Source organism: Abramis brama (genome assembly GCF_963993115.1).
Source record: "Abramis brama genome assembly, chromosome: 17".
NCBI classification, from domain to species: Eukaryota; Metazoa; Chordata; class Actinopteri; order Cypriniformes; family Leuciscidae; genus Abramis; species Abramis brama.
In genome coordinates this window covers 26,633,996-26,660,231 of record NC_139979.1, presented here as the reverse complement: position 1 = coordinate 26,660,231, position 26,236 = coordinate 26,633,996, and the positions used below count along the sequence as shown (strand labels likewise).

The window sequence follows — 26,236 nt, the reverse complement described above, 5'->3', positions numbered from 1 at the left end:
GCATACAGATGGAAAGAGACATTATGCCGGGATATCACAGAACCAGAGCAGGGCCGAGGATGGAACCCTGTGGCACACCTGAGGAAAATGGGGCTGGAGAGGAAGAGAGATCATTGATCATCACAGAAAAAGTTCTATCTGCTAGATATGACTTGAACCACTGCAGCACGGGTCCTTGAAGGCCCACCTGCTGGGCCAGACGGGTCAGGAGGATAGAATGGTCCACCGTATCAAATGCTGCAGTAAGGTCCAGCATTACCAACAGCACAGGTTTTTTAGCATCCAAGGATAGCAAGATGTCGTTCTGCACTTTTAACAGTGCAGATTCTGTGCTGTGGCGTGCCCTGAAACCGGATTGAAATTTTTAAAAAATATGGTTTTGATCCAAGAATGATTGAAGTTGTATGAAGACGAGCTTTTCGAGAACTTTAGAGAGAAAAGGCAGATGAGACACTGGTCTGAAATTTGAGAGAACAGATGGGTCAAGATTAGGTTTTTTGATTAGTGGCCTGACCACAGCCTGCTTAAAAACAGTTGGGACAGACCCTGAGCTAAGGCTAGCGTTGAAAAAAGAGAGAAGACATGGTCCTACTGTGTCAAAAACCTGTTTAAGCACTCTAGATGGAACAATGTCCAGGGAACAATTGGTAGATCTCAGCATTTGATAATAGTTTATATTTCATGAAACTGAAATTTCCGGTCCTGGCTACGTCAAGCATCTTCTAGTTTATTATTATTATTATTATTATTATTATTTTTGTTTGTTTTATTTTATTTCTTGTTTGTAGTAGCACTGTTCTGGTAACTCTTTAACTGGTCAAGAATGGTGCTAGCAACACTAGAGTTATGGGTTTGATTCTCATGGAACTTAAATACTAAAATATATTACTTGAATGCACAGTACTTTGCTTTTAAGTATTTGTCAGATTAATAAACATTTAATCATTATGGTTAATACAACGACTTAATTTAGAAACCTGGAAAAAGATGTGCTTTTTCCATGTGCTAGTCAGCGTGCACCTTCTCTGTGAGTCATATGGTCACATTAACATATTCCTAGTGATCTTAAAAAAATGGCTAGAGCATATGCTGTAAAATATGGTCTGTTCTTGAACGGAAATCCTGAATATTAAAAATATGTTTTTAATTAGATTATTTTATTTCAGCTATTGATTAAAATTAGTACACATTGATATTGCAGTGTGTTGCAGTGAAACAACAGTATAAAATAAAAATCAACAAAGCTGCAGGAGTTTAAGTATATTATGGCTATTATATTATGGCAGTATAAAAATGGCTGACCCGACTACAAGAGATTATTAGACATGATAGGAGAGTATAATGATTCTCTAATCGTGATAGTGGTATTTTTTGGCTTGGATTTTCCAAATATAGTGTAGATGGGTGCTGTGTTTTGCAAAGTTTAAAGGGTTAGTTCACACAAGAATAAAAATTCTGTCATCATTTACTCACCCTAATGTCATTTCAAATAGGCTTGTGACCGACATCTGACAGACATCATGGTGGAAAGCCACCATCGTGATGCCACGCCCCCCACCCTGTCAGACCAGCCCAGTCTCACGGCAGTTCGTGAAATGGTCACGTAATTTAATCTATTGATTTGTGTACACCAGTGGTCGGGAACCTATGGCTCGCGAGGTCTCTCACCCTTTAAAAACAAACGATCGATAAAAAAAATTAAGACACATCAACAGAGATTTTATTGAAAAAAAGCACGTCTTTAATACCCCCCCCGCCCCCACCCCAACGACGATATCATCGTCCATCACAATGTTTTACTCAACTGCTATTTTAGGGGACATCGCCCAACCCTAATTTCAAACCCGTAAGACTTTCGTTCATCTTCAGAACACAAATGAAGATATTTTTTAATTAAATCTAAGAGTTCCTTTTTGAGGGAACTTGCGCTGCATCAATGATGCTTTGGGAATGCTTTTGCGTGATTGCTTCTAAAGCACTCATGTCAACTAGTCCAATGGGCGAGACGGAACGTCACAGGCGGGTGACGTCACGACCAGGAAAGCATAAAAGCACATCTGGAATGACCGGTGTTAGCTTCTGTGCCTCAGCAAGCGCTCTGTGTCAAAACTGTGTGTCTTATTTATTGTTTTTTTTTCTGATATTGTGCAGTACACAAAGAAAACAAAGAATGGGGAATAAACAGACATTCAAGTCGTGTGTTTCTTTTTAGAGCCTTTTTACTTGATGCTCCGCTATCGCCTTCTGGCCTCTTCAGCGATGCCATAAATACGGTCGTCAAGAGAATCCAGGAGACTAAGAAGCAGGTAGAAGCACATCCTCTGGGGCCGTTGAGCTCCTCATATTAGGCACAGCAAAAGGATAAGCCTCCTAAGCAGAAGGCAGATCTGAGGACCGTTCTTCTCGCGAAGAATGCATCGGCCCAAAAGAAGCCCTGACTCGACCAGTGTCAGACTTCTGAGGGCAGCGCCACTCGGGGCCCTCAGGAGGCCGTTCTGCCAACCATGCCACCCTTGGTGCCTTGGGGCGAAGTGGTTTCCAGCAAGCTTAAGACTCAAGGTCTACAAGACGTTGCACCAAGCTCGCGCCCTCTGAGGAGGGCCAAAGAGCAGTCAAATCGGTTGTTTCTTGCCAGTATGCTTTAGGTCACTGAGGTGGCTGCTTTGAGTACACCAGAGACTAGCCTCTAGAGGCTGGTTCCCTTAGTAGATTATCTGGCATAGTGGAGGCTTCTGCCAAACATATCTGCAGATTGTAGAGAAAGGTTACAGAATTATGTGTGGCTTAACCATACTTCCCTGAGAAGGGAATGAGGCGCTGTGTCGCCCTGCCATACTTCCTTCATCCATGTGATGGACTTGCTTCGGCGAATTGAAGCTAACGCCGGTCATTCTGGATGTGCTTTTATGCTTTCCTGGTCTTGACGTCACCCGCCCATGACGTTCCGTCTCACCATTGGATTAGTTGACACGCGTGCTTCAAACGCATTTACGCGGAGCCGTTCCCAAAGCGTCATCGACGCAGTGTCTTTCTCAGTAACTGTCTTGACGCAGTGTCTTTCTCGTAACCTGAGACAATTTCAGTCCCTCCATTGACAGCTACACAATTACCACTTTGACGCTTCAAAAAGTTCATCTAATCCATATGAATCAAGCGGTTTAGTCCAAATTTTAATTTCATATGGATTAGTTTTATGATACCTTTATGAACTTTTTGGTGTTAATGGGGTTAATAAAGGCCTTCTGAAGCAAAGCAATGTGTTTGTGTAAGAAAAATTCCCATATTTAAAACTTTAAAAACTAAAATAACTTGCATATGGCCTACGCAAGTCAACTTATGCCAAAAGAGTAACCCCTGATGCAATGTAGGAGTAGCGTAAGCTTTGACGCCTCTCGCTGTTCAAACAAATAGGGCTGGGCAACAAATTCAAGCTCCTCTCTTATATTGAAATCCTCTGACATTTCTCTTAAAAAAATCTCATTTTAGACTTCTAATCTTCTAGACCTGTTTTGTTTTGCTCTATCCTCTGCACTTCCGCGTTCGTTGATGCGTCATGCGCCAGGGTCAGGTTCCGCCGCAAATAGATGCGTTCGGCCGTCTGTTGGAAGTTACTTATTTTAGTTTATAAAGTTTTAAATATGGGTATTTTTCTTACACAAACGCATCGCTTCGCTTCAGAAGGCCTTTATTATCCCCCGGAGCCAATGGGATTATGTTTATGGTGGATGGATGCACTTTTTAGGCTTCAAAATCTCATCCTCCATTCACTACCATTATAAAACTTGGAAGAGCCAGGACATTTTTAATATAACTCTGATTGTATTCGTCTGAAAGAAGAAAGTCATATACACCTAGGATGGCTTGAGGGTGAGTAAATCATGGGGTAATTTTAATTTTGGGTGAACTAGCCCTTTAATACGTGTTCCAAAGATGAACGAAAGTCTTTCAGGTTTGAACGACATGAAGGTGAGTAAATGACAGAATTTTCATTTTTGGGTGAACTAACCCTTTAATAGTAGGCGAAGGTTCACTGCGAGACACTGAGGGGCAGTTAGTCACTTATATTCAGAGTCTGGGAAGCTTCCTGTTAGAGCATAGGGCAGCATATTCAGTCATGTTTCACTGGCAATGCAAAAGTATCTCAAAAATCATTATTGCAAAATTCAGTCCTCCATGATTTGCAGACTTGTTTTCTCTCTCTGCGTACCAGGAACATTGAATAAGTCTTACTGTATTCAACAATTTTGTGTTCCTCAAATAAGACATCTATGATTTAAGCAGGTTTGTTTACTAACTCTCTATATTCTGTTTTGGGTAAATTAACCCAATTATATGTTCTGTGTCTGTGTGCTGATATCTATGTGAACTGTGTAAACCCTTTGGTCATTAAGTTCATTCAAACGAATGAGGGTCGACGTGACACCAAATTCTGAGAAGATAAGCAGCCCCCAGCTATGCTGCAATCACAGTGATTAACTGTGTCATTAGTACACATTGGGTTTTCTAAACCCTGACATTCTTATTAACAGTTTTCACCATGCTCCAAGTAACACAAATTACTTTAGAACTTCGGTGCACAAAACAATAGCTGACAAGTTTAACAATTTTGAGATTCAATTTCAATTTCAGAGAACCACATTAAAGTGTATCCGTTTCTAATATGAATATCCATTAAACAGAATTTGTAAACACCCATCCAAAGAATCAATGATAACAGACTCTTCTTTGAAATCCTTTACTAGCGCTGCCTTACCTTCAAGTGGAAAGGCATTTTTTTTAAATCTGTTTTGTAAGTCAGTCAATAAGGCATCTCAGGTCTATAGAGTTGGAAATAAAATGCATGTTCACAATTTAAGCTATTTACATTATATGTGTTTATGTATGGTTCTACAGTCCCAGCTAGAAAGCATTTTAGAAATATCCATGTGGGATCACAGACACACACACACACACACACACACACACAGAGACAGAGACACACACACAGAGACAGAGACACACACACACACACACAGACACACACACACACACACACACAGACACACACACACAGAGACACACACAGACACACACACACAGAGACACACACACACACACACACACACACAGAGACACACACACAGAGACACACACACACACACACACACACACTTTTAAACATTTGCATTGTGATGGCCGACGACGTGGCCACACAGCAAGGCGGTAACTAAACCACACACACAGACATGCATCCTTATATATATATTTCATAATAAAGACAGACACAGATTTGGTTCATTTTACCCACTTTATTTCTAATTTACACTTTTACCATACATGACTAGGTTGGGTGCACACTTTCTAGTTATTAGTGGCTCCGTTATTAGTGGTTATCAGCCTGGCTCCGTCCCTCAAGAAAGCAGAACATGAAGCTACAGCCAATGCTGATGACACTGACTCTGCCGAAAGGTATTTGTTCCAAAAAGGTATTCTTTATCGCCAGTTTGAGTCGACAAACCAGCTTGTCGTGCCACAATGTGTCCGAGAGGTAATACTCCAGTTGAGTCATTCAATTCCCTGGGCTGGCCACCTAGGAAAACACAAGACCTTAGCTCGCATCAAAAGACACTTCTATTGGCCAGGACTAAGAAGGGATGTGACTCGATACTGTAAAAGTTGTCCTGAGTGTCAGAAAGTCTCCATGAGAAGCCCTTCCAGAGCTCCATTACAACCTTTACCTGTTGTGGGTACACCATTTGAGAGACTGGGTATGGATATTGTGGGCCCTGTAGAAAGGAGTCGAGCTGGAAATAGATTTATGCTTGTTATAACGGATTATGCGACTAGATATCCCGAGTTGTTCCCGATGAAGTCCATTAAAGCCAAGTACGTAGCAACATGCTTGATACAACTTTTTTCCAGAGTTGGGTTCCCCTGTCAGATTCTTACTGATCAGGGCACTAACTTTTATGTCCACTCTCTTAAAGCAGGTGTATCAGCTTCTGGGTATCGAGTTTACGTACAACTCCTTATCATCCGCAAACAGATGGCCTCACAGAGCGTTTCAATCAAACACTCAAACAAATGCTTCGCAAGTTCATCAGTGAGTCAGGCAAGGATTGGGACCAGTGGTTGCCCTACCTCCTGTTTGCATATAGAGAAGTTCCCCAGGCCTCGACTGGGTTCTCTCCCTTGAGTTATTATATTGACGTGAGGTGAGAGGCCCTTTGACCCTGCTTCGTGAGCTGTGGGAAGGAACCCAGAGTAGCGGGGACTTGGTAAATGTGATCTCTTATGTTGTGCAGATGAGGGAACGGTTGGAGGCGATGGCGAAACTGGCTCAAACTCACATGGCTGAGGCACAGAGATCCCAGAAGTCATGGTATGATCAGTCTGCATGTGAACGGAGTTTTAACCCTGGCCAGCAAGTGTTGGTGATGTTACCAAGTCAGGAGAGCAAATTATTGGTGAAATGGCAGGGTCCATTTGAGATCCAGCGGAAGCTGGGACGCACCACTTATGAAATTACCACACCAGGCTCGGACCGGCCTAGTAAAGTCTTGCACATTAATTTACTAAAGGAGTGGATTCCTCGTCCTGAGGAGTCACAAGTTTTGATGATTCAACAGGTGATGGAGGAAGAGGAACTGGAGGAGCAATATTTGCCTCAGCCGGTCGCAGAATGTGTTAACCTGGAGCATTTGCCAAAGGGTCGCCAATCCCAGGTGAGAGCGCTTTGTCACCCTGACCTCTTTTCTGAGTACCCTGGAGCCACAACACTGATTGAACATGAGATTGTGTTGAAAGGTGATGCTGTTGTTAAAAGGATGAGTTATCGAATACCTGAGCGATTGCAGGTCTCCTTGAGGGAAGAGATTGATCTGATGCTGACGTTGGGAATCATCGATCCGTCTAAGAGTGAGTGATGCTACCCAGTGGTTTTAGTCCCTAAAAAGGATGGAACCTTACGGTTTTGTATTGATTTTCGATACCTGAACTCTGTCTCTAAGTTCGATTCCTATCCAACACCCCGTATAAGCGACCTCATTGACCGCCTAGGTCAAAGCAAGTATCTGACCACTAGTGATGCTCCGATCAGCATTTTTGGGGCCGATCACCGATTACCGATCACCAAAATCATGATCTGCCGATTGCCGATCACTGCCGATCACAGAATGGCAGGGGAATGGGAATCTTTTATCAGTAGAAATATGCTAGAGTGAGTCAAGAAAATCTTAAAGAACCACCAATGTTTATTTGATTGTAGTTAGAAAACAAGATAACATAAGGCTACTGTGTGCCATCTTTTCCAAATAAGGCAGAGTAACATTTTTCAAAACAAAGAGGAGTCAGGCAGACTACAATGGATGTAGTTGAGGAACTAACTACATCAGATCCAAAAAAATAAAATAATGTATAGCTAGATTAGCTACTGTACGCCAATGCCATCCTTCATAAATAACAAGGCAGAGAAACAAAAGGAGGCCAAGCAGATAGTTACCAACCCACATGAACTTGGGATAGGATGAGGTCACATTTAGGCCCAGGCTACTTGTAAAATGTAGTGTTTTTTAATATAATACAATTAAACAATTGGACTCAAAATGTTTCAAACGAAAACTTGCTTGGCCTCACAAAGGACAAAATTATTCAGGTCTCAATCATAAACTAAAGGCAAGTTTCTCTTGATGACTATGAGCATCTCTGCATTTTTTGATGTCAGACGGTTTCTTTTGTCATCAATAACGTTTGCAGCCGTGCTAAATAGTCGCTCACTATCCACACTTGTGCACGGTGAACAAAGATATGCTCTTGCTGCCTGTGCAAGTGCTGGGAAACGGCCTTTATTCGCCTGCCAATATGCAAGTGGATGTCCACTGTGTGACATTACGGGCTCTGCTAGATATTGGTTGATCTGCGAAACTATTGTGATGTCCTCATCAGTTTGTCCTGCATCCTCCTCCACCAGTTCAGCAAACATTGCCTGTAAAGAGCAAGCTGGTGGGCTTTTGTCCGTTGACTTGCTGGAACCGGGCACCTCCACGCTGCTTGGCAGTTCAGTGCTGCAATGAGCTCCAATGGCTTCCCGAAACAGATCATGCACAGTTGGTTTGAGTGCCTCTGGAAAGTATCTGTCTTTGTACCTGAAATGAAATAGATGTAAAAATTAAAAACTATGTAAAATCAATTAGAGTGACATGCCATGCACACATCCACACATCCATTTGTGTCAATGCTCATTTCGGGTTCATTTTCGACAGACAACCGCTGCTTGTTAACTGATAAGATTATAATATTGAATTGACATTAAGTAAAAAAATTAAATTTACGAGTGTCTGTGACCCGTAAAAAATAAATAAAATAAAATCACGGGTTTAACGTGCAAACAGATCAACAACAGAACCTGTATTTATAAAATGTTCACACACCTGCAGCATTTCTGACAGTGTCAACAGAGAAAAACAGAATAATATAAATAAAAAACATAAAATAGGCCTAAAATAAATATATTGTTTTAACTTAAACAATTAAATTATGACGACAAAAAGAAAACACTGAATCAGTTTTCAGCTGAAAACCGGATTTATTTATTTTTTTGAAATATGTCTGTAGGCTATAGTTGCGCATCGATGCGCCACGTTGAGTTAACAAATATAGGCAAAGCCTATATACTTTTTTTTAACCATGCAGCAAAAAAAAAAGGCTATTAATCTGTCAAAAAACTTTAGGTTAACGGTTAAACGGTCAATATGAGCAATGCATACAGGTTCATCTCAAAACATGAAATAGGCCTAACGTACTCGATAGTATTTCCAACTATGACAAAAAATATTACATAGTTTAAAAATATTTTAGATTACTAAAGCCTAGTAAGCCTACTATATTAATTTAATACTATATTTGATCCCTTCAAATAAGGCATAAGAAAAGCATAATTACGTATTTTAAACAAAGAGGTAGTTTGCCTAAGACTGAAAGACAATGGAAGACTAATGATAAGTGATAAGTTTCTCTTACCTTGGATCTAGGATCGTCGCAATTGCATACAGCTTCTGTGTATCAATGTCAGCAAATCGTCTTCTGACAGCTTCCAGTAGCACTGTTTTTGATGTTTTCACGCCATGGTCGGACTCCGTCTTCTCCAAGAGTCGGGTGAGAGCTCTTATACACGGAATCACATCCGCAGCTGACGCAGTTGAGGAGCTGATTTGTTGTGTCAGCTCTTCAAACGGGGCAAGGATGGAAATCATATTTTCGATTAATTTCCACTGGTGAATTGTAAACGTGCATGGCAATTCGTATTCTGCAGCATATGCTGCAAGCGCCAATTTCTGCTCTAAAAGACTCTGGAGCATGTACAATGTACTGTTCCATCGAGTGGACACATCCTGGCGAAGTTTTTTAATAGGCTGGCCGAGTTGCTTTTGTACATTTTCCAGCCGGCTGTAAGCCAACGGCGAATGTTTAAAGTGCCCAACTATGCGTCTCCCTGAGGCTGTGATATCCGAAATACTTCGCTGGGACAATACCCCCTCATGCACAGCAAGCTGGAGAGTGTGTGCCATACACGGCAGGCCAGGGAAATCTGCGTCTCTCATTGCTTTCTGCATGTTTTTTGCGTTGTCGGTTAGAATTGCGTGGATTTTCTCTTTTGTGATCCCCCATGACTGAAACATGCCGCTAAATGCGTTCACCAAAGCCTCCGCAGAATGTGACCCCGTGAAATCCTGACAGTGTAGCACAATGTTGTGTCTTTTGAAGTTTGAGTCAATAAAGTGCGCTGTTAAGCTTAGCAGGGACATTGGACAGGCGTCTGCACTCCATATATCGCTTGTGAAGCTAATATGTACGCTATCATTCAGAAGCTTGTCAATGTGTGTGTGCACGGATTTGTACAACGCGGGGAGACACACATCAGTTAGATATTTCCTGCCTGGGGGGTCGTATCGTGGATCAAGGCAGGTTAGCAGGCGACGGAACCCTTTATCCTCCACAACGGATAGAGGTTGTTCGTCGAGGCAAATGAATTCCATGATACTGGACGTGATGTCTTTCCATCTCTTACTATCCCGGCTGTATGGTTCACGTCGTTTAAAGGCATCACTCACAGTCGGCTGATTGAGGGATGGGGATGTTTGCGTCGGCACACTCGGCTGGTTTAGTCTCTCATACTCTGCATATTCAGCTGTTGCATGGCGTGTTCGAAGATGCCTAATCATGTTGGTTGTATTAAAATGCCGTTGGTGTGTTCCACCTCGAGGGATTTCAGCACGACATGTATTGCAAATGGCTAATTTTATGTCTTTGTCTGACACTTTGAAAAACCTCCAGACGGGAGAAGTCATTTTGCTGCTGTCTAGCCAGCTCTGCTGTTGTGTTCCCGCGCGCGCCACATGCAGAAAAGTTGCGCGAGTTATTTACGTCACGTGATCGGCTTTTTTGATCGGCGCTTTTGGGGGTTGCCGATTAAGCTATTTTTAGCCAATATCGGCCGATCATGATCGGCGGCCGATCAATCGGAGCATCACTACTGACCACCATTGACCTTGCCAAAGGATATTGACAAATTCCTCTCACTCCTCAATCTAGAGAGTTGACTGCCTTTAGAACCCCATGGGGGCTATTCCATTTTAGGGTCCTCCCTTTTGGCCTGCATGGGGCTCCAGCCACTTTTCAAAGGCTCATGGACCAGATATTACATGGTTTGTCCTTTACGGCCGCCTACTTGGATGACATTATCTATAGTGACACTTGGGAGCAGCACCTACAACATCTACAAGAAGTTCTGCGGCGACTCCAAGCTGGCCTCACCATCAATCCACTCAAATGTGTTGTAGCCCGGACTGAAATTGAATATCTGGGCTATGTCATTGGTAAAGGGGTGGTCAGACCCCAGGTAAAAGGTCCAAGTCATTCAACAGTGTCCTTTACCCCAAACACGGAAAGAATTGAGATCGTTCCTTGGTATGGCAGGTTTTTATAACCGATTCATTCCTAATTTCTCTGGCAGAGCAGCAGCCTTGACGGATATGGTGGGCTCCAGATGCCCTAATCGACTTCAGTGGTCAGAGGAAGCAAAGATGGCTTTTCAAGACATCCAGACTGCCCTGGGTGAGGACCCTGTGTTGCATAATCCTGACTTTAATGAACCGTTTATTGTGCAAACAGATGCTTCGGAACGAGGTATTGGAGCCGTGCTACTGCAAGGGCCAAGTGATGGACGACAACTGGTGGCTTGTATTAGCCGTAAACTCTTCCCGCGAGAGGTCCGGTATTCTACAATCGAGGAGTGCTTGGCTGTGAAATGGGCTCTGGATTCCCTAAAATATTATCTGCTGGGGAGAGTTTATTTTGGAAACTGACCATAAGGCTCTACAGTGGTTGAAGAGGATGAAGGACACAAATAGCAGAATTACTCGGTGGTACTTGGCCATGCAGCCCTTCCGATTCATTATCCAGTATGTTCCAGGGAAAGACAATGCTACGGCTGATTTCCTCTCTCGCTGTGTCAGGGAGGTTCCTGAAGTGGGGGGAGGGGGAGTGTGATGGCCGACGACGTGGCCACACAGCAAGGCGGTAACTAAACCACACACACAGACATGCAGCCTTCTCTTTTGTTTGTTTACATGTTATTTTGGTTGTCCTTTAGTACATTTTATAATTAAATATTTTGTTGCAGATCATCCTATATATATTTCATAATAAAGACAGACACAGATTTGGTTCATTTTACCCACTTTATTTCTAATTTACACTTTTACCATACATGACTAGGTTGGGTGCACACTTTCTAGTTATTAGTGGTATATTGTGTTAACGTTTATTTCTTTTGAGTTTAAGTTGCTTACGTGGGAAGAGCGGAGGTTTGGCGCTGTCTGGGACGCTGCGCTCCGGTGGAGGTCCATTCCAATAAAGGACCGGCTGGCGTCAGTTGCTGCCATTTTTGTTCTGCTGGGCTAATCCATGTTGCCAATTAGCTGGGGGGTGTATGATTGATTGTATGTTTGTTTTGTTTATTATAATTCTATTTATATTTTGTTGATTATAATTATTTGCGTACATTATTTTGTTTATGACCCATTTCTTGTTATTTCTGAAGTTAATTACTTTATTGTAATTGTGTTAAGTGATATTTGTGGTGTTCCCTGTGTATGTCTAATGGACTAGTCCTGTGTGTATATAAGTTCCCCATGTGTGTCATTCGGGAGGCCATGTTTTCTTTGTTTAGTTTGTTTGATTACTGTTTTAAGTTTGATTTTCTTTAGTTTACTATTGTTATGGGCCTAGACCTGACTTTATTTTCAGTCAGTTTTTCAAGTTATTTAATTTGTAACTTTGTTTTTTGCATTTAATAAATAATTTTTGGTTGGAAATCCTGTGTCCTTTGCCCTCGACTGCTTGGTCCCTCACATGCATGATTTGCTAATATTTTGTCCCCAGCAGAGTCAATTTGGAGGGTCTCCATCTGAGCCTTCAATTTATTCAATTTTTAAATGACAGCTTGTCAAAGAAGAAAAAAACCCTGTTATTTACTGTGAATTCTGTATGGTATTCTTTCTCTTGTATAGTACTTGTTGCAAAGCTCACCAGTATCTGACAACCACCTTAATGGATAAACAAAAAAGCTGTGCGAGGGAAGAAAGCTGAATCTAGAAGCTGTCTAGGGAGATGGGGGTGGAGGTGGTAGAGAAGGAGAAGGGCAAGGTACTGTATGGAAAAGACAAGAGTTTAATCTATGCTTTCAACACAAAAGAGTTCAGAGCTGTAGTTTGTTATCCTGGGTAGTTTTATTGTTTTATTTGTGTACAAATTTGTAATTCACAGACCAAAATCCAGTAAACTACTAGTCATTTTAGCAGATTTGCATCTTACAACATCAAGAAAATCAGACTCCCAGATTACCTAAGCAGGCTGTATTACTCCTTGTCTATGCTTTTGTTATCAGACTAGACTATGCTATGCCCTTTTAATCTGCCTTGCTGTATGCAGAAAGCAAATCTCTGCAAATGATCTAGAATGTGATGGCAAGGTCTTTAACACAAGAGTACATATTACACCTCTCTTTGTCTTAATTCACTAACTGCCAGTGGCTCAAGTTCAAGGGACAGATGCTTGTATTAAGGGCATCCATTCGGTCTGTACCCTCCTACCTCCTCTCACTTGAAAATCTACAGTACATTGCCTCCGGAAGCATTACTCTCCCAAACTTTCATATTCAATGTATTTTTTTTTTAAATCCAGCTCCGCCCATTCCTGCTGGGCATTAGTCCGTGTACACCTGCCCTCTGCTTACATTGATTTTTTTCCTGGCCACTCCCGCTAAATTTAGATCCGAAGTCTGACTTCAACGTGTCCACACTTTGATCTGTCATTGTACTAATGAACCACCTGCTTAGCCTGCTCTTAGGGCTGGCTTATTTTGATGCATGTGCTGCTGTGTACATGGCTGCATGCTTTATGATGCAATACTCTCTGTGTTGTAAACAAATACGTACAAATTTTAAAATTAAAGGCTACTGTTAGGCCGCTCGTTCGTGCCTACAAATCATAGAAGTCCTGCACGTTTCCATCTTTAATCAACTCTAATTTAATCCTGCACCACAAGAAATCTAATTGTGTCCCATGGGAATGCAGACCTCCAACTAAAATCTCATTTGTGGTATATTTAGACACATTGCGCCAGTTGTGACATCATATACACCTTTTGTGTGTCAAAAATGAGATTTGAAAGCTCCAGCACAAGGGAAGTTTAGACTATTTTATTGTTCTTTTTAGAGAAACTACTATCCATTTCCTTGTATGTAAAACAGAGGCTTTGACACTCTATCTTAGAACTAATTTTGTGTTCCACAGAAGAAGAAAAAAATAATGCAGGGCTGAAACAACTTGAGGATAGGTCAATTATGAAAAAAAGGGGGTGAACAATAAAACATAGCACATCATCTTGATAGGAAAATCTTTCCACCCCTCCATCCCTGTCTGGCCTTTCTCTCTCTGTCTTTCTCATTCACATTTGCGTTCTACTTCTCTCCTTGCCTCAATCCAGACCCTCCCTCTCCCCATTTTCTCTCTCTCTTTTTCTCCCTCGCACATAAATACTCGCACACACTCACTGCCTCCTTTCACTCTCACTCTGCCAGTCTGCAGTTCAACATGTTGCCTGAGCGATGCTGCGCTCCACAATGGAAGCCATCCTGCCGGTGTACCGGTCGCGCACCACAGCCCGAGCTTCAGTGCTCCATCTGAAGGACCTGTGTGAGGAGGAGCGCGACCCTCACAAACCCCAGCCACTGTCCGAAAGAGAGGAACACCACGCCAGCTCCATGTGGAGGGAGGCCATGCGTAAGCGGACCTACTTGCTGGAGAGGGGCTCCCGGACAGGAGGAGATGTAACAGGAGGAGGAGGAGGTGTGCGTGGCCGGAGACAAAGGTCCCCAGACTGGCTGTATGACTCGTACTATCTCATGAGCCAGCAGCACCCACTTTTTGTTTTTCTGCTCCTCATTGTGATGGGTGCCTGCCTGGCTCTGTTGGCTGTCTTCTTCGCCTCTGGGCTGGTGAGTGTTTGGAGACTGGGGGGAAGGTGACTGGGGAAAAGGCAGAAAAGGATGTTTTTTTTAAACAGTGTTTTTAGGCTGGTTGAGGGAGAAAGCCCTGTTGCTACTGTACTGAGCAAGTGACACAGGATAGGTTATATAATTTATATTTTGCTTATTTCTTTAAGGGTTTTTAAAACAGTTAACAATACTTCTACAAGCCCACACCTGGAAATATTTGTGCCATGTGTATAGGAAAATACATTTCCTATGCCCCAAAACATCACACTTTAGAGGAAGTTCCATCCAATCAGCTCTGTTTGTACGAACTGCAGGAACCATATGTCTCTGTTTACCTTAAGCAGTATGTAATCTCTTTTCAAAGCATCATTTCTGTGATTCATGTAAAAGTCATAAAGAAGCAGCAGGGAGTAATCAATGTTTGGAAGGAAAGGGAACACATTTGGAAAGTCATGGGTCTTGGGTAATTAAGCAGAACAGATTAAGTAGAAACTATTAACCTGTCAACAGTAAAGCTGTTTGCATTTTTGACTAGCTCAGCTGGAGCAAAATTGAAAACCCTGTGAATTCAAACCTAATAATAATAATAATAATAATTCTCTATAATGCAATCAATGATTTGTTAACCATTAGTGTGTAATTTGTATTACATGGTCAAACCATATCCAGAAATCTAATAAATTATGTATGTTTATGCATAGACCACAGTGCCAGATTCTTTTGGTTAAATTAGGTTTTTATTTAGCAGGTAGATGTTTGAGTTTTGTGCTAATACTATCATAATATCAACAATGATTCATTTAAATTGTTTGACATTTCAGAAGATTCCAAATGTGCCACTTGCAGATGAAGCAGAAAGGGATCATGGGACCGAGGAGAACTAGCAGCTTTAGTGTTGTCAGGGTGTCTGAATTAGAGTTTTGTACATATGTTGCTGGCTCACGTGCTGAGACAGTTTACACAGGTTTTCCCAGAAGTTTTGAGGTATTTCCATCACAGTTTGACTGTCTGGCCGAAAAACAGAATTCATGTGGACAGGATACATGAGATGCTGTCCAAAAGTTCTGTTTGCTTTTCCCTCAATTTTAAGGCCAATCATGTTTCAAAATATCTGGAATCTACAGTGAAATATACGTTTCGCCCGATTAAACAGCCCTAATGCATTACGGAGACCAGGGAATGAATAAGTAAGCAACATTTCACAGTATGACATCAACCCCTGTGTAGATACACACTCTCAATGCGTGCGCTACTTTCTCTCTTGTCTTCTGACTGCCTGACCTAAATATCACATCATAGTGGCTGTTGAGCCCGCCTTGGGTTGCCGCAATGCTCTCCGCGACTCCCATGGTTGCACACATCACATTGATTGTGAAAAAAAGCCTTTTTTATAATCGTACTCTGAAACCCTGACGTTTTGCTCCCCCCATGACCTGTTTTCACTCAGCCTCACACATCCGATAAGTGGCCGCAGGGCTAATGTTCCCCGTGCATGCTTTGTGGCATTTAGTAGAAGATCGTGCTTGTGGGTTTTGGCTATTGCAGGCCTGTTCTGTGTCCTCTATGATAAAATAGATAGGATAGTGCCCAATACCTCCAATTTTTATCAGGGTTTCCATTTCTTATGCACTTCTAAAAGCTGGTCTGCATCAATTATGCATGAGTCTTAGGCAGTTTTCCCATGCTGTTAGTGGTTTTGTGTGTTCTGGCTATGAGTACTACAATGCTGCAACAGTAGGGATTATAGAAAAGAGAAGCAAATGTTGTCTGTGAAAAAGCCAGACGAGACACCATCAAAATAACACCATGTCACTATAGCCTGACACCATGACTTTTAACAAAGATAATTTTAGAGTGTCAATATAGTGGTGCCAGCAGAGGTTTAGTGTTGCTCCTAAGTGAGAAAATGATTGCAGAAAATGCTGCTGATAATCAGGCTGTTTCTTGCTGTCTTACTTTGTGGCTTTAATTATAATGCTATGGGGTGAAAAGGCTTTTCACAGACATCCTGGGCTCTTTAAACACTGAAACTCTTAAGAGGCTACTGATTAGAGCTTGAATCCATTTAGATGTCCCTGTTTGGAGTTTCATGTGTATTGCTGTCTCATTTTGAGAATGCTGAGTTACAGTTTGTTGCGCTATAGTCAATAGTGCTGTTCCAAAACCTGAGCTTCTGGAGAAAGCATTGTCTGGCATCTTCATCTACACACAATATTTGTTAAACTTAATTATGCTGCCACCTTGTTTTAGTCAGACAGCAATCCCAGAATCCCAGCTATCCCAGAATCCCAGAATGCATTGCAACAAGCTATTAAAAAAAATTATCTAAGAAGACAAAACGTAATATTCATTTTTAATATTATAAATAATGCATATTGCATTCAATACTGAATAATCCCTAAAAAATATAAAACAATTGTTTAGTCTAATTAAAAATGGATTTGTTTATCAATAGTGTGTGTTATGTACAGATGTATGTACAATGTATTTTTATTTTAAATACAGTAGGAACAGTAATTAAAACAATAATTACTGACTTCTTTCCATACGAAGGGAACTGAAAACATTTATCATTAATTCAATTTCACTTTTTCTTATTTAAAAAAACTGTGTATCAGAAAACATGGTCAGTAATAGTGCCCATGCAAAAGAAATTTACAAAGCAAATAAAAAATACTAAAGCAGCAATTAAATTAATTAAAGCTTTCTATAAAAGGGAGCAATATCTTATGTTTTTGTTCTAACCAGCCAGTCTAAGCAGGTGATCACACTAGTAATCATATGTATTGTATGTAAAATGTGGTCTAGCAACCATCATTTATCTAAGTACTTATCTTAATGGAAATGTCAATGGAGTTGCATTAACAATCTAACACTTTTAATTTCTATATATCTAAAAATGTAAAAAAATTTATTGCTAGGCCAAAGTTACACAAAAAACATCTAGCATTCATTCATACTTTACATTAGCCTTCATGCGTACTTTGGTGAGTGTTCATAGAGTTAAAATATTTTAAAAAAAGCTTTTACCATTAAAAAACACCTCCACTGCACATAGAATGTTCACATGTGTTGATGTGTATGTAAACTCAACTAATGAACACTTACACTGCTAAAAGACAGAACAGTCACTGTAGTGGTCATGGGCTGTCAACTTACCGACCCAAATAAATGCTTTTAGCTGTAGTTCTGTTAAATACTTTGAGAGGATGTTTTTAGACAGACACAGACACAAACCTAATTCTGTGTAGTCCATAAGGTCTGTGCTATTTGGATATCTAAAACAAACTTCAGTGCAGAACTCAAGTCACTGATAGACTTTACATTTTAAATAACAGCTACAGCTTCATGCTACTAAGAGGAACTGGCTTGATTTACTACATAAAAAGCAATAAACAATTTTGTGACAAAATACCTGACTGTACATAAGTCATTATATATCAAAATAATCAGTGATCCATATCTTTTGGTAAAAATCCGTTTGCAAAGCTTGCATTTAATTGCAACTGGTTTACCAAAGAATCCACCAACATACAGTGAAATGAACCTATCAAACAAATAATGCTCTACTGAGACTTTCACATTGTTGAAAATAAACAAAATTTCCTAACATTAGGATCCTTTTGAAGGTAATGTTATTTTTAGTCCAGTGATCCTGTTGTAGTTATTCTGTCCATGTAAAATATGAGTGGGCCGGGCTAAAGAGGCAATGATGAGGCTTTTATCTGTGTCTGTGCAGGCAGTATTGTGCAGATGTATTCATCTCTATTATGCTTTAAAAATCCAGAAGTAGAAAATTTGTAGTTCTACCAGAAAGACTCGGGAGATAAAATGATGTAACGAATCATACATTTATTGACAGCCCAGCAAGCATTATTATAAAGTTCTTTGGCGTAGGCCCCGTCCATAGTTCGTAATCCGAGGGTAGCGGATCTGCATCTCCTGCCTGAAGACGAAGGCAGGGGCGCAGCCGACCCCCCTGGGAGGTATGGACAGGACCATCCTGGTGGTGGTGGGGAGGGTGGATGTTGTTGTCGCATTGGCATCTGCGAACTCAAACATGTGTAAGTACCGATCTTTTATACGGAAAGTATAAAGACGTGATTGGATAGAAATTAAGGTAATAAGTGACGTAGTAATTAAGTCTTCCTGGCAGAACTTAAGCTAAAGCTTTCATTTTTGGCAGATTGGTTTCAATAAAAGTTTTTGGAGTAACAAGGAAGTTTTGAATTCTGAAAGACATGTTCACACTATAACGATAACTATGTTAGCGTCCACACCAATACATGGTATTGTTGTTTATTACTGCGCTGCATGCAGTTATGTCGTATGCCGCTTTGAATGCTCGAGCTCTTTAAAGCAGGATGAATTCTGATTGGCTGTCAATGTTTTTATTCGCTTATCTGGAAACAAATCGTTCTGAAAGTAATTCCAACAATATCGTTCGATTAGCATTAAGCTTTGTATCAGTAGAAACCTGGTAGTATTTTCGAATGACCGTGCTTCCCTCCCTCATGTCCTTCTGAGACGAAATCATAATTTTGCGTCATCGGATACTTTTTTGGCCAGAGGCTAGAGACTACAGCCTGTAGTAGGAGCTAGTTCCACATGTTTTAAACCTGCCCATAGGGGGTGGGATCTTATGATAAAATGGCATCTTTTTAGTTTTGAGTCAACTAGTTGCCTAGTTGTATCATTTCCTCCGATACTGCCCTCTGTAACTGGTAGGCATGGTTTGGGAGTGGCCTTGTAGGGCAGTGAAGCAAGTGCATTCTGGGAGATATTGTCTTTCATTCACATGAGCCAAAAATACATTTTCTGGCTTTTCTTAGTCTAGAAGGCACCAACTTCTAAATTAATTTCACATTTCTACTACATAAATGACCCAATTTAAATATACATTCATCTTTCCAGCGGTGAAATATCGCTTTAATTAAGATTACTGCAAATAATAATAATAAAAGTGTAATATATTAAGACTTTTTTCCCCAAAGAAATTATCTTGAATTAAAAAAATAATAATATTATTACTATTTAGCTCATTGTTTTTTTATACTCCATTGTTTTTCTTTTCTCATGTTAAGCTCAAATCAAACAATATTTAGTGAAATCCATGCTAATAATAATAATAATATTAATAATAAATATAGCTGCAAGCAGCGATACAGGGGCCAAGCCCTGAAGCAGCAGCAACTCTCCCCGGCCCTCCCCTCCCTGTTCAGCGATCAGGTTTGACCCCGGCTCAGCATGTTTTGTGACTTTGCGAGCCACTCCACTTCCGAAGATGCACAACTTTGCAGCGTGTTCCGCTGTGTGTGTGCGCTGCAATCTCCTCTCCGTGTTCGCAGCGTGTTCTGCTGTGTGTGTGCGCTGTGCTCTCCGCACCGTGTTCGCGGCGTGTTCTGCTCAATGTTCTGCTGCAACCTCACTGTGATTTTCTGACAAACTGTTCAAACCATACACTATTGAATAAAGATGAATAAAAAATAATAATATGTGCAGTCATTTCTGTGCGGCTCAATCGGAAGATAATCTGCGCTACTTTTTGTAAGAATTTAACTAAATTTGAATGAGGAGTAGCAAAAAAACTGAATACTGTACTTCTCAAAATGGCCACTACTGTAATGGGCGGAATCTTAAAGTCGGCATGAAATGGAAGTTGAGATTGTCATTTTTTCCTTGTTGTGACGTATATCCGAGTGAAACGGCTTCTGAAATTAGAAAAAAAATGTAGGGCGGGGCTTGATTTCGTCCTTCGGGAATTGATTGGATCGTTGGAGGTTGGGCGTTGCAAACAAAATGGAGGCAGATTTGAATGCCAGTTTACATTCAGTTGTGGAGGATTTCTCTCCACCGGACTCCCCCACCGTTACCCTCCCATGAAGGATTTTTTATTGAGGAGCCCGGCGACGAGCAGCTAAATTTTCAGGCAGGAATCAGCCCATATTTATATGAGCCTCCCGCGAAACGAGACAAACACCGATAGCCGCACCCTCATCGGCTCTGGCCGCACCCTTTCGCCATGGCACGTGACTGAAAGAGAAGAGAGGTCGTTTCGAGGGGGGAGGGAAGGGTAATGTATTTGATTAAAGATTATAAGGGTACATGAATTTTTAAAAAATAATGAAGTGCACAGATAAATCATTTATAATAAACACTACAATATTACATATAAAAAGAAGATTTGTCAAATTTGATTTCATGCCGACTTTAATGGAAAATATTGATTGTGATCACCATGATGAGAGGAATCAGGTGAACTAAGTTTCATTCTAGATCAAAGGGTTCAAAAGTTATAACCATTTCAATGGTGAATTTTTGAACTGGTGGTGTTGGTCTTAGAGACTCCAAAATTGGTCAAATTACTATTCATTACAATCATTACAAGTGTGCCAAATCAAAAAAAAAAGAAAAAAAAGAAAAGAAAAAAAAACAGCTGTTTCAGTAGTACAAGTGAAAATGAACTCAAAATGAAGATTTTCTATATAAATTTGTTTGCATAAATGTTATATTTATGGAGTTCCTTTCTCAAATAGACATCATGTGTGGAACTGAAACAACTTTTCCACCACTTAAGGTGAGTGGAATTCCCCAAGTAAAGTTATGAGCACACTGAGCACAGTGTGTTGAGGTCTCTTCTGAAACTTTAGAGAAGACAAATATGACAAATTTAGTGTCTTTAAGGCGAAGAATATGAGTATAGTGTGCGATGTTGCACAGATCTGTTCTGAAACTTAGGAGGAGATATGAGAACCCCAAAGTATTTAGTTTAGGAGAAAAATCTGAGCACAGTGTGTGATGTTGTTGAGGTCTCTTCTAAAACTTTAAAGGAGACCATTGTGAGAGTGTTAGTTTGTAAGTGTCTCAGGAGACAAGTGTGAGAAGCAGGAGACTCAAGCAAAAGTCTCAGTTTGATGCTAATGCAACCTCATTTATGTCTAGCAGAACCATTTAAGATGTGATTTTTTCCCCCCTCTCTTTCCTCTGGTTAGCTTTAATCTCATTCATCCCCACTATTGTGTCCATAGTTTTGTTGCACAATGATTTAATAGTGAAAATCGTGACCTGTATTTACATGCATGCAAAATGGGTTGTACAAGACAACATTTTTAATGCTAAACAAAGAAAAAAAAAAAAAAAAGGTTATGCAACAACCACAAAGCACTGCTACACTAGTGTTACATTTGACAAAAAGAAAGTATTTATCTCTTATACAAAACACTGCACACTTCTATAATCCCTTTCTAGTGTGTTTGGAAAATGTGCTGCATAAACAATGTTGGGCATTGGGGTGGTATCTAATATCTAATGATATTAGACTACATAGCTTATAATAAAAGATAATGAATTTCAAACTGGAACCAAACATATTTTTCTTCAAAGATCAACAGTCTGTCATAAGTATTTAGTCTGCCACAAAAAAACAACATTAAAATCATGAACTCAAATGTCATTGTGAAAAAAAACAATGACTGTTGTAACAGTGCGTAAATCAGACCTTTCAGGCTATAGCCTAACGCTAATATGCCTTATGCCAAAATTAGAGAATAAGGCCAACCCCCTATGGGTATACCCACCCCCCAAGCACACCCAATAAAAAAAATCCTTGAGCCACCACTGGTCTGTGTAGTTACTGTTTAATCTATGTTTTTTTTCAACGCACAGGCAATACAAGTGATTACAGTTGGAAAGAGGCAAGCTTTGTTTGTGAATTCCCTAAGTAAAGGTCAGAGCACACTGAGCACAGTGTGTTGAGGTGTCTTCTGAAACTTTAGAGAAGACAAATGTGACAAATTTAGTGTCTTTAAGGCTGAAAATATGAGTATAGTGTGCGATGTTGCTCAGATCTCTTCTGAAACTTCTGAAAACATATTAAACTAGCGTTAAACTAACGCTAATATGCCTTATGCCAAAATTATTATTACAACTAAATTGTCGGTCATTAAATAAGAAAACGTAATAATTGTGTGGATAATTTGCTTTGTGTAACCCGACATCAGACATTAGGCCGAAGTATTTTTTTGCACACAGTGCCGCGACCAATCAATCACTCCCACATTCACTGTCCTCGCGGGTGCTGCAATTTGCGCGCGCTTATCAATGCATATCTAAATTCGCGCCTACGGTATCTTTGTAGAACTTCAAAAAAAGAAAAAAATATGTTGCAGCCAATGAGCAGCCGGTGGGGGCTGGCTGCAGGACGACTCAACCTCCACGGACAGTTTTTAATGTTTTATCAGACAATAACTACTCAAGATTTTGCTTTAGTATAATTTTCGGGACAATTAGGGCTGGATTCGCGATTTGGGATAACAGCTTAGATTTCGGGACTGTCCCGAATTTTTCGGGACGTCTGGTCACCCTATTCCGGACAAGTTCCCTTTCAAGTGAACTCACACTGCGTCAATATGACACTTTGGGGAATGCCCCCAGCATAACGCGTCTGAAGCATGAATGAAACTATTCCATTGCGTCATGACGTAACGTGACTGCATACACAGAAGCTACAAAGGGACACCGGCACACAACAGAGTTAGATTTTTGCTCTTCAGCAAGCGCTCTGTGTACAACTGTCTGTCCTATTTGGTGTTGTTTGTTCTGTGGGAATTTGAATTGTTACCATAAGCACAGCTGAAAGCGTATGTCTTCCTGCCCGCGTTAAACTTCGGGAGGTGACACACGGACACATCGGTGTGTGATACTGTTTGGGTGCGAGGCATGCACAATCAGCTCACAATCTGACAGTGTTCATTGAGAAATATCTCGAAGCGTACAGCAAAAGAAAAATATGTGCGCTTTTGGGTGTTTCAGCCCCTCACGCCTATTGACTTTCATCTTGAGGGAAGAAAGCCGATATGTATTATGAATGGCTCGTATCGCGTTGTTGAGGCAACATGTAGATAACGAGACCGGTAAAGGCTACATGTATAAATATTATCTGACTTTGAGGAGTTAGATATTTTTATTCAGCCTATCATTCAGACTGGGTTTGACTTGTCTGGTGTTTAAGGCTGCTTTTAATTCTGATGAATTTAAATGGTGGAATATTATCTGACTTTGAGCTAAATATTTTAATTCAGCCTACCATAAAGACCATATTTCACCTGTCTGTTTATTATGGCTGCATTTAATTCTGATCAATTAAAACGGTGGAATATCTGACTTTGAGCTAAATATTTCAGCCTACCATTCAGACCATGTGTTACTTGTCTGGTTATTATGGCTGCATTTAATTCTGTGGAATTAAAAAAGATTAAATAATCATCTGACTAAGCTGGGAGCAGAGCATGCATGGTTAGTTCTCGAGGAGGCTGCCTGAGCACATTATGAGCCAATCTCCTAGTTTAAGCAGCAGCGAATGAGTGGTTGCCTCTCGAGCCCCCCCTGAGGAAGCCTGGGGGTCGAAGCAACACTCTTGCTGACGCTTTCCAAAGAGAAAACGGATCTGAGGACTGTTGCAGAGCTTGGGATTGAGACTCAACACAAAGGAAAGTGTGTTGGCATATGCCCAGAGAACTACGTTCCTGGGGGTGGTGGGGACTCGGTTACGATGCGGGCACAACTGTTGCCTGCACGGATCGAGCCTATCCACGGTGACCAGGGTAAAGCTGGGCCAGGCCATCACTATAAAACATTTTCAAAAAAAATAGTGTCAGGGCTCATGGCAGCAGCCTCCAACGTGATTCCATCCGGCCTGCTGCACATGAGGGCCCTGCAGTAGTGGTTGAAAACCAAGGGGTTTTCCCTGAGAGGGAACCCTTTCTGCAAAGATCAAGGTTATGCATAGATGCCATCGTTCGCTATCTATGTGGGATATACCTTGGTTCCTGTCCCAAGGTCCCGTGCTGGGAGCGTCATGTTGCCGGAAAGCCGCTTCAACAGACGCCTACCTCACGGTCTGGGGCGCGGCCATGGACGGCACATAAATTGCCTGGAAATGCTGGCGGTTTTCTGAGCTCTGACGGGTTTCCTGCCAGACCTCAATGGTCACCCCATTCTTGTGAGAACAGACATTATGTCAGTGGTGTCCTATCTAAATCATCAGGGGGGTCTGAAACCACTCTCTCTATGAGGCGGTGGAGTCGATATGCGAGAGTTTCGGCCCAGTGGAAGCGGCCACACTGTCCACTGTGGTTTTTCTCTCACACATCCAGCCCCGCTGGGGTTGGATGTGTTGTAGATTTTCCCCTAAACCTAACTATCTGGGGCATCTCCAATCAACACCCAATAAATCTATTTACCTTTATCCGGGGGCGTCTCCAATCGACACCCAACACCTTTAAACTCTAGCTCTTGCGTCTTCAGTCGACAACTGGCCGAGTCTCTTACTCTAACTTATTTGCTTCCCTAACTTACTTGCTATGCAGCAATAATCGACAAACAGACTTCAGCAAATTTCCTTCAAATGCTTTAATCACGGAAGAGTTCCCGAGCAGTTCTCAGGGAATCTCTCCCAAGAAGAAGCAAGGCCGGAGGATCTCAGACAAATACCATTGAGAATCCCACCTGTGAACACGAATACAACAGTTTTTATAGAATAAGAGGTATGGCAAAATGGCATGAAACATTACATAATTTTAGGGATGGGATGATTACCGGTTTCACTATAAACCACGATAAAATGTATTGATGGTTAGTATTATCGTTTAAAATTTAATTATCATTAAAACCGTTTTTGATTATCGCGATTTTAATAACTCACTGTAAATCCTGTCCAGCCAGCAACTGTCTGACACAGGCGCAATGTTGTTGTTTTTTATTCGAGAAGGAATGGCGGAAGGCAGTGACCATGCTCCGGATATTTTTCAGCCTTTTAAGAGGACCAAATCTGAGGAGTGGTCATATTTTAGCTTTTACAAAAGTCCTGAGGGAAACTTAATCGAGGATGGTCACCCTGTCTGCAGAACATGCACAAAAAAAGTCATTGCAATAGGGGGAAACACTGCCGAGTCCTTGTGTGACCATCACCCACTGCTGCATAGCGAACGCAAGGCAAGTTAACTTTTACCTCAATACCAAAACTACGTCTGGGAAATAATTGGGAACAAAATGTTGTTTTGAGTTAAAATATTTTGTCACTCACTTGAAATAAACGTGAAGCTTCCGTGAAGAAAAGTTGTCTTTGGCTCAAAGCCACATGCTGGGAACTTTTCTTCACAATATTTGCCTCTCAAATGTACTTGAGTAAAGTCATGAGTACTCCCCAAAAATGATACTCACAGTTATGGATAGAAATGTAGTGGAGTAAAGAGTACAATATTTGACATTCATTGTGATATTCATTGTACACTTATTACATCGATTTTTTTTACCACATAATTTGTTTATATATTTAATTGAGATTAATGTTTTAAATCTTACCTGTTTATAAATTAATTTTGTACAGCGTACAAAACAATCGTCCAGACAAGATGATCACAACAATATTATCAAACTCTGTAAATAATAAATCAAATCTGATTTAATTTTCAATACAATCAAAAACGGAGACGCAAGACGGCAAGTTGTATTTGAATGAAACGAGAGAGCGCGTTGTCACACATGGATGTGCGCTGTTATAATGCGTTGCTATTGACAACGGCCATTATAAGGAAGGAAATGCCACAGAATAGAATCTTGCTTAAAAAAGTGCATAGAGCTGCTTGTTTTATTTGTTGTTTGCAGAGCCGGACAGTAACTGAGTACATTTACTTGAGTAC

At 40.9% G+C, this 26,236-nt stretch overlaps 1 protein-coding gene across 2 annotated transcripts in view; it reads left to right on the top strand.

Moving 5' to 3' along the window:
• The first annotated feature begins 14,104 nt into the window (after window positions 1-14,104).
• adcy2a (adenylate cyclase 2a) overlaps window positions 14,105-26,236 on the top strand; it is a 175,831-nt gene continuing 163,699 nt past the window's right edge. For both annotated transcript variants that reach the window (XR_014603239.1, XM_084089569.1), the window contains exon 1: window positions 14,105-14,537. Coding sequence is in view for 1 of the 2 variants with exons in the window: in XM_084089569.1 (XP_083945695.1) it covers window positions 14,148-14,537 (390 nt within the window). In the remaining variant the exon portion in view is untranslated. The remainder of the gene's footprint in view (window positions 14,538-26,236) is intronic.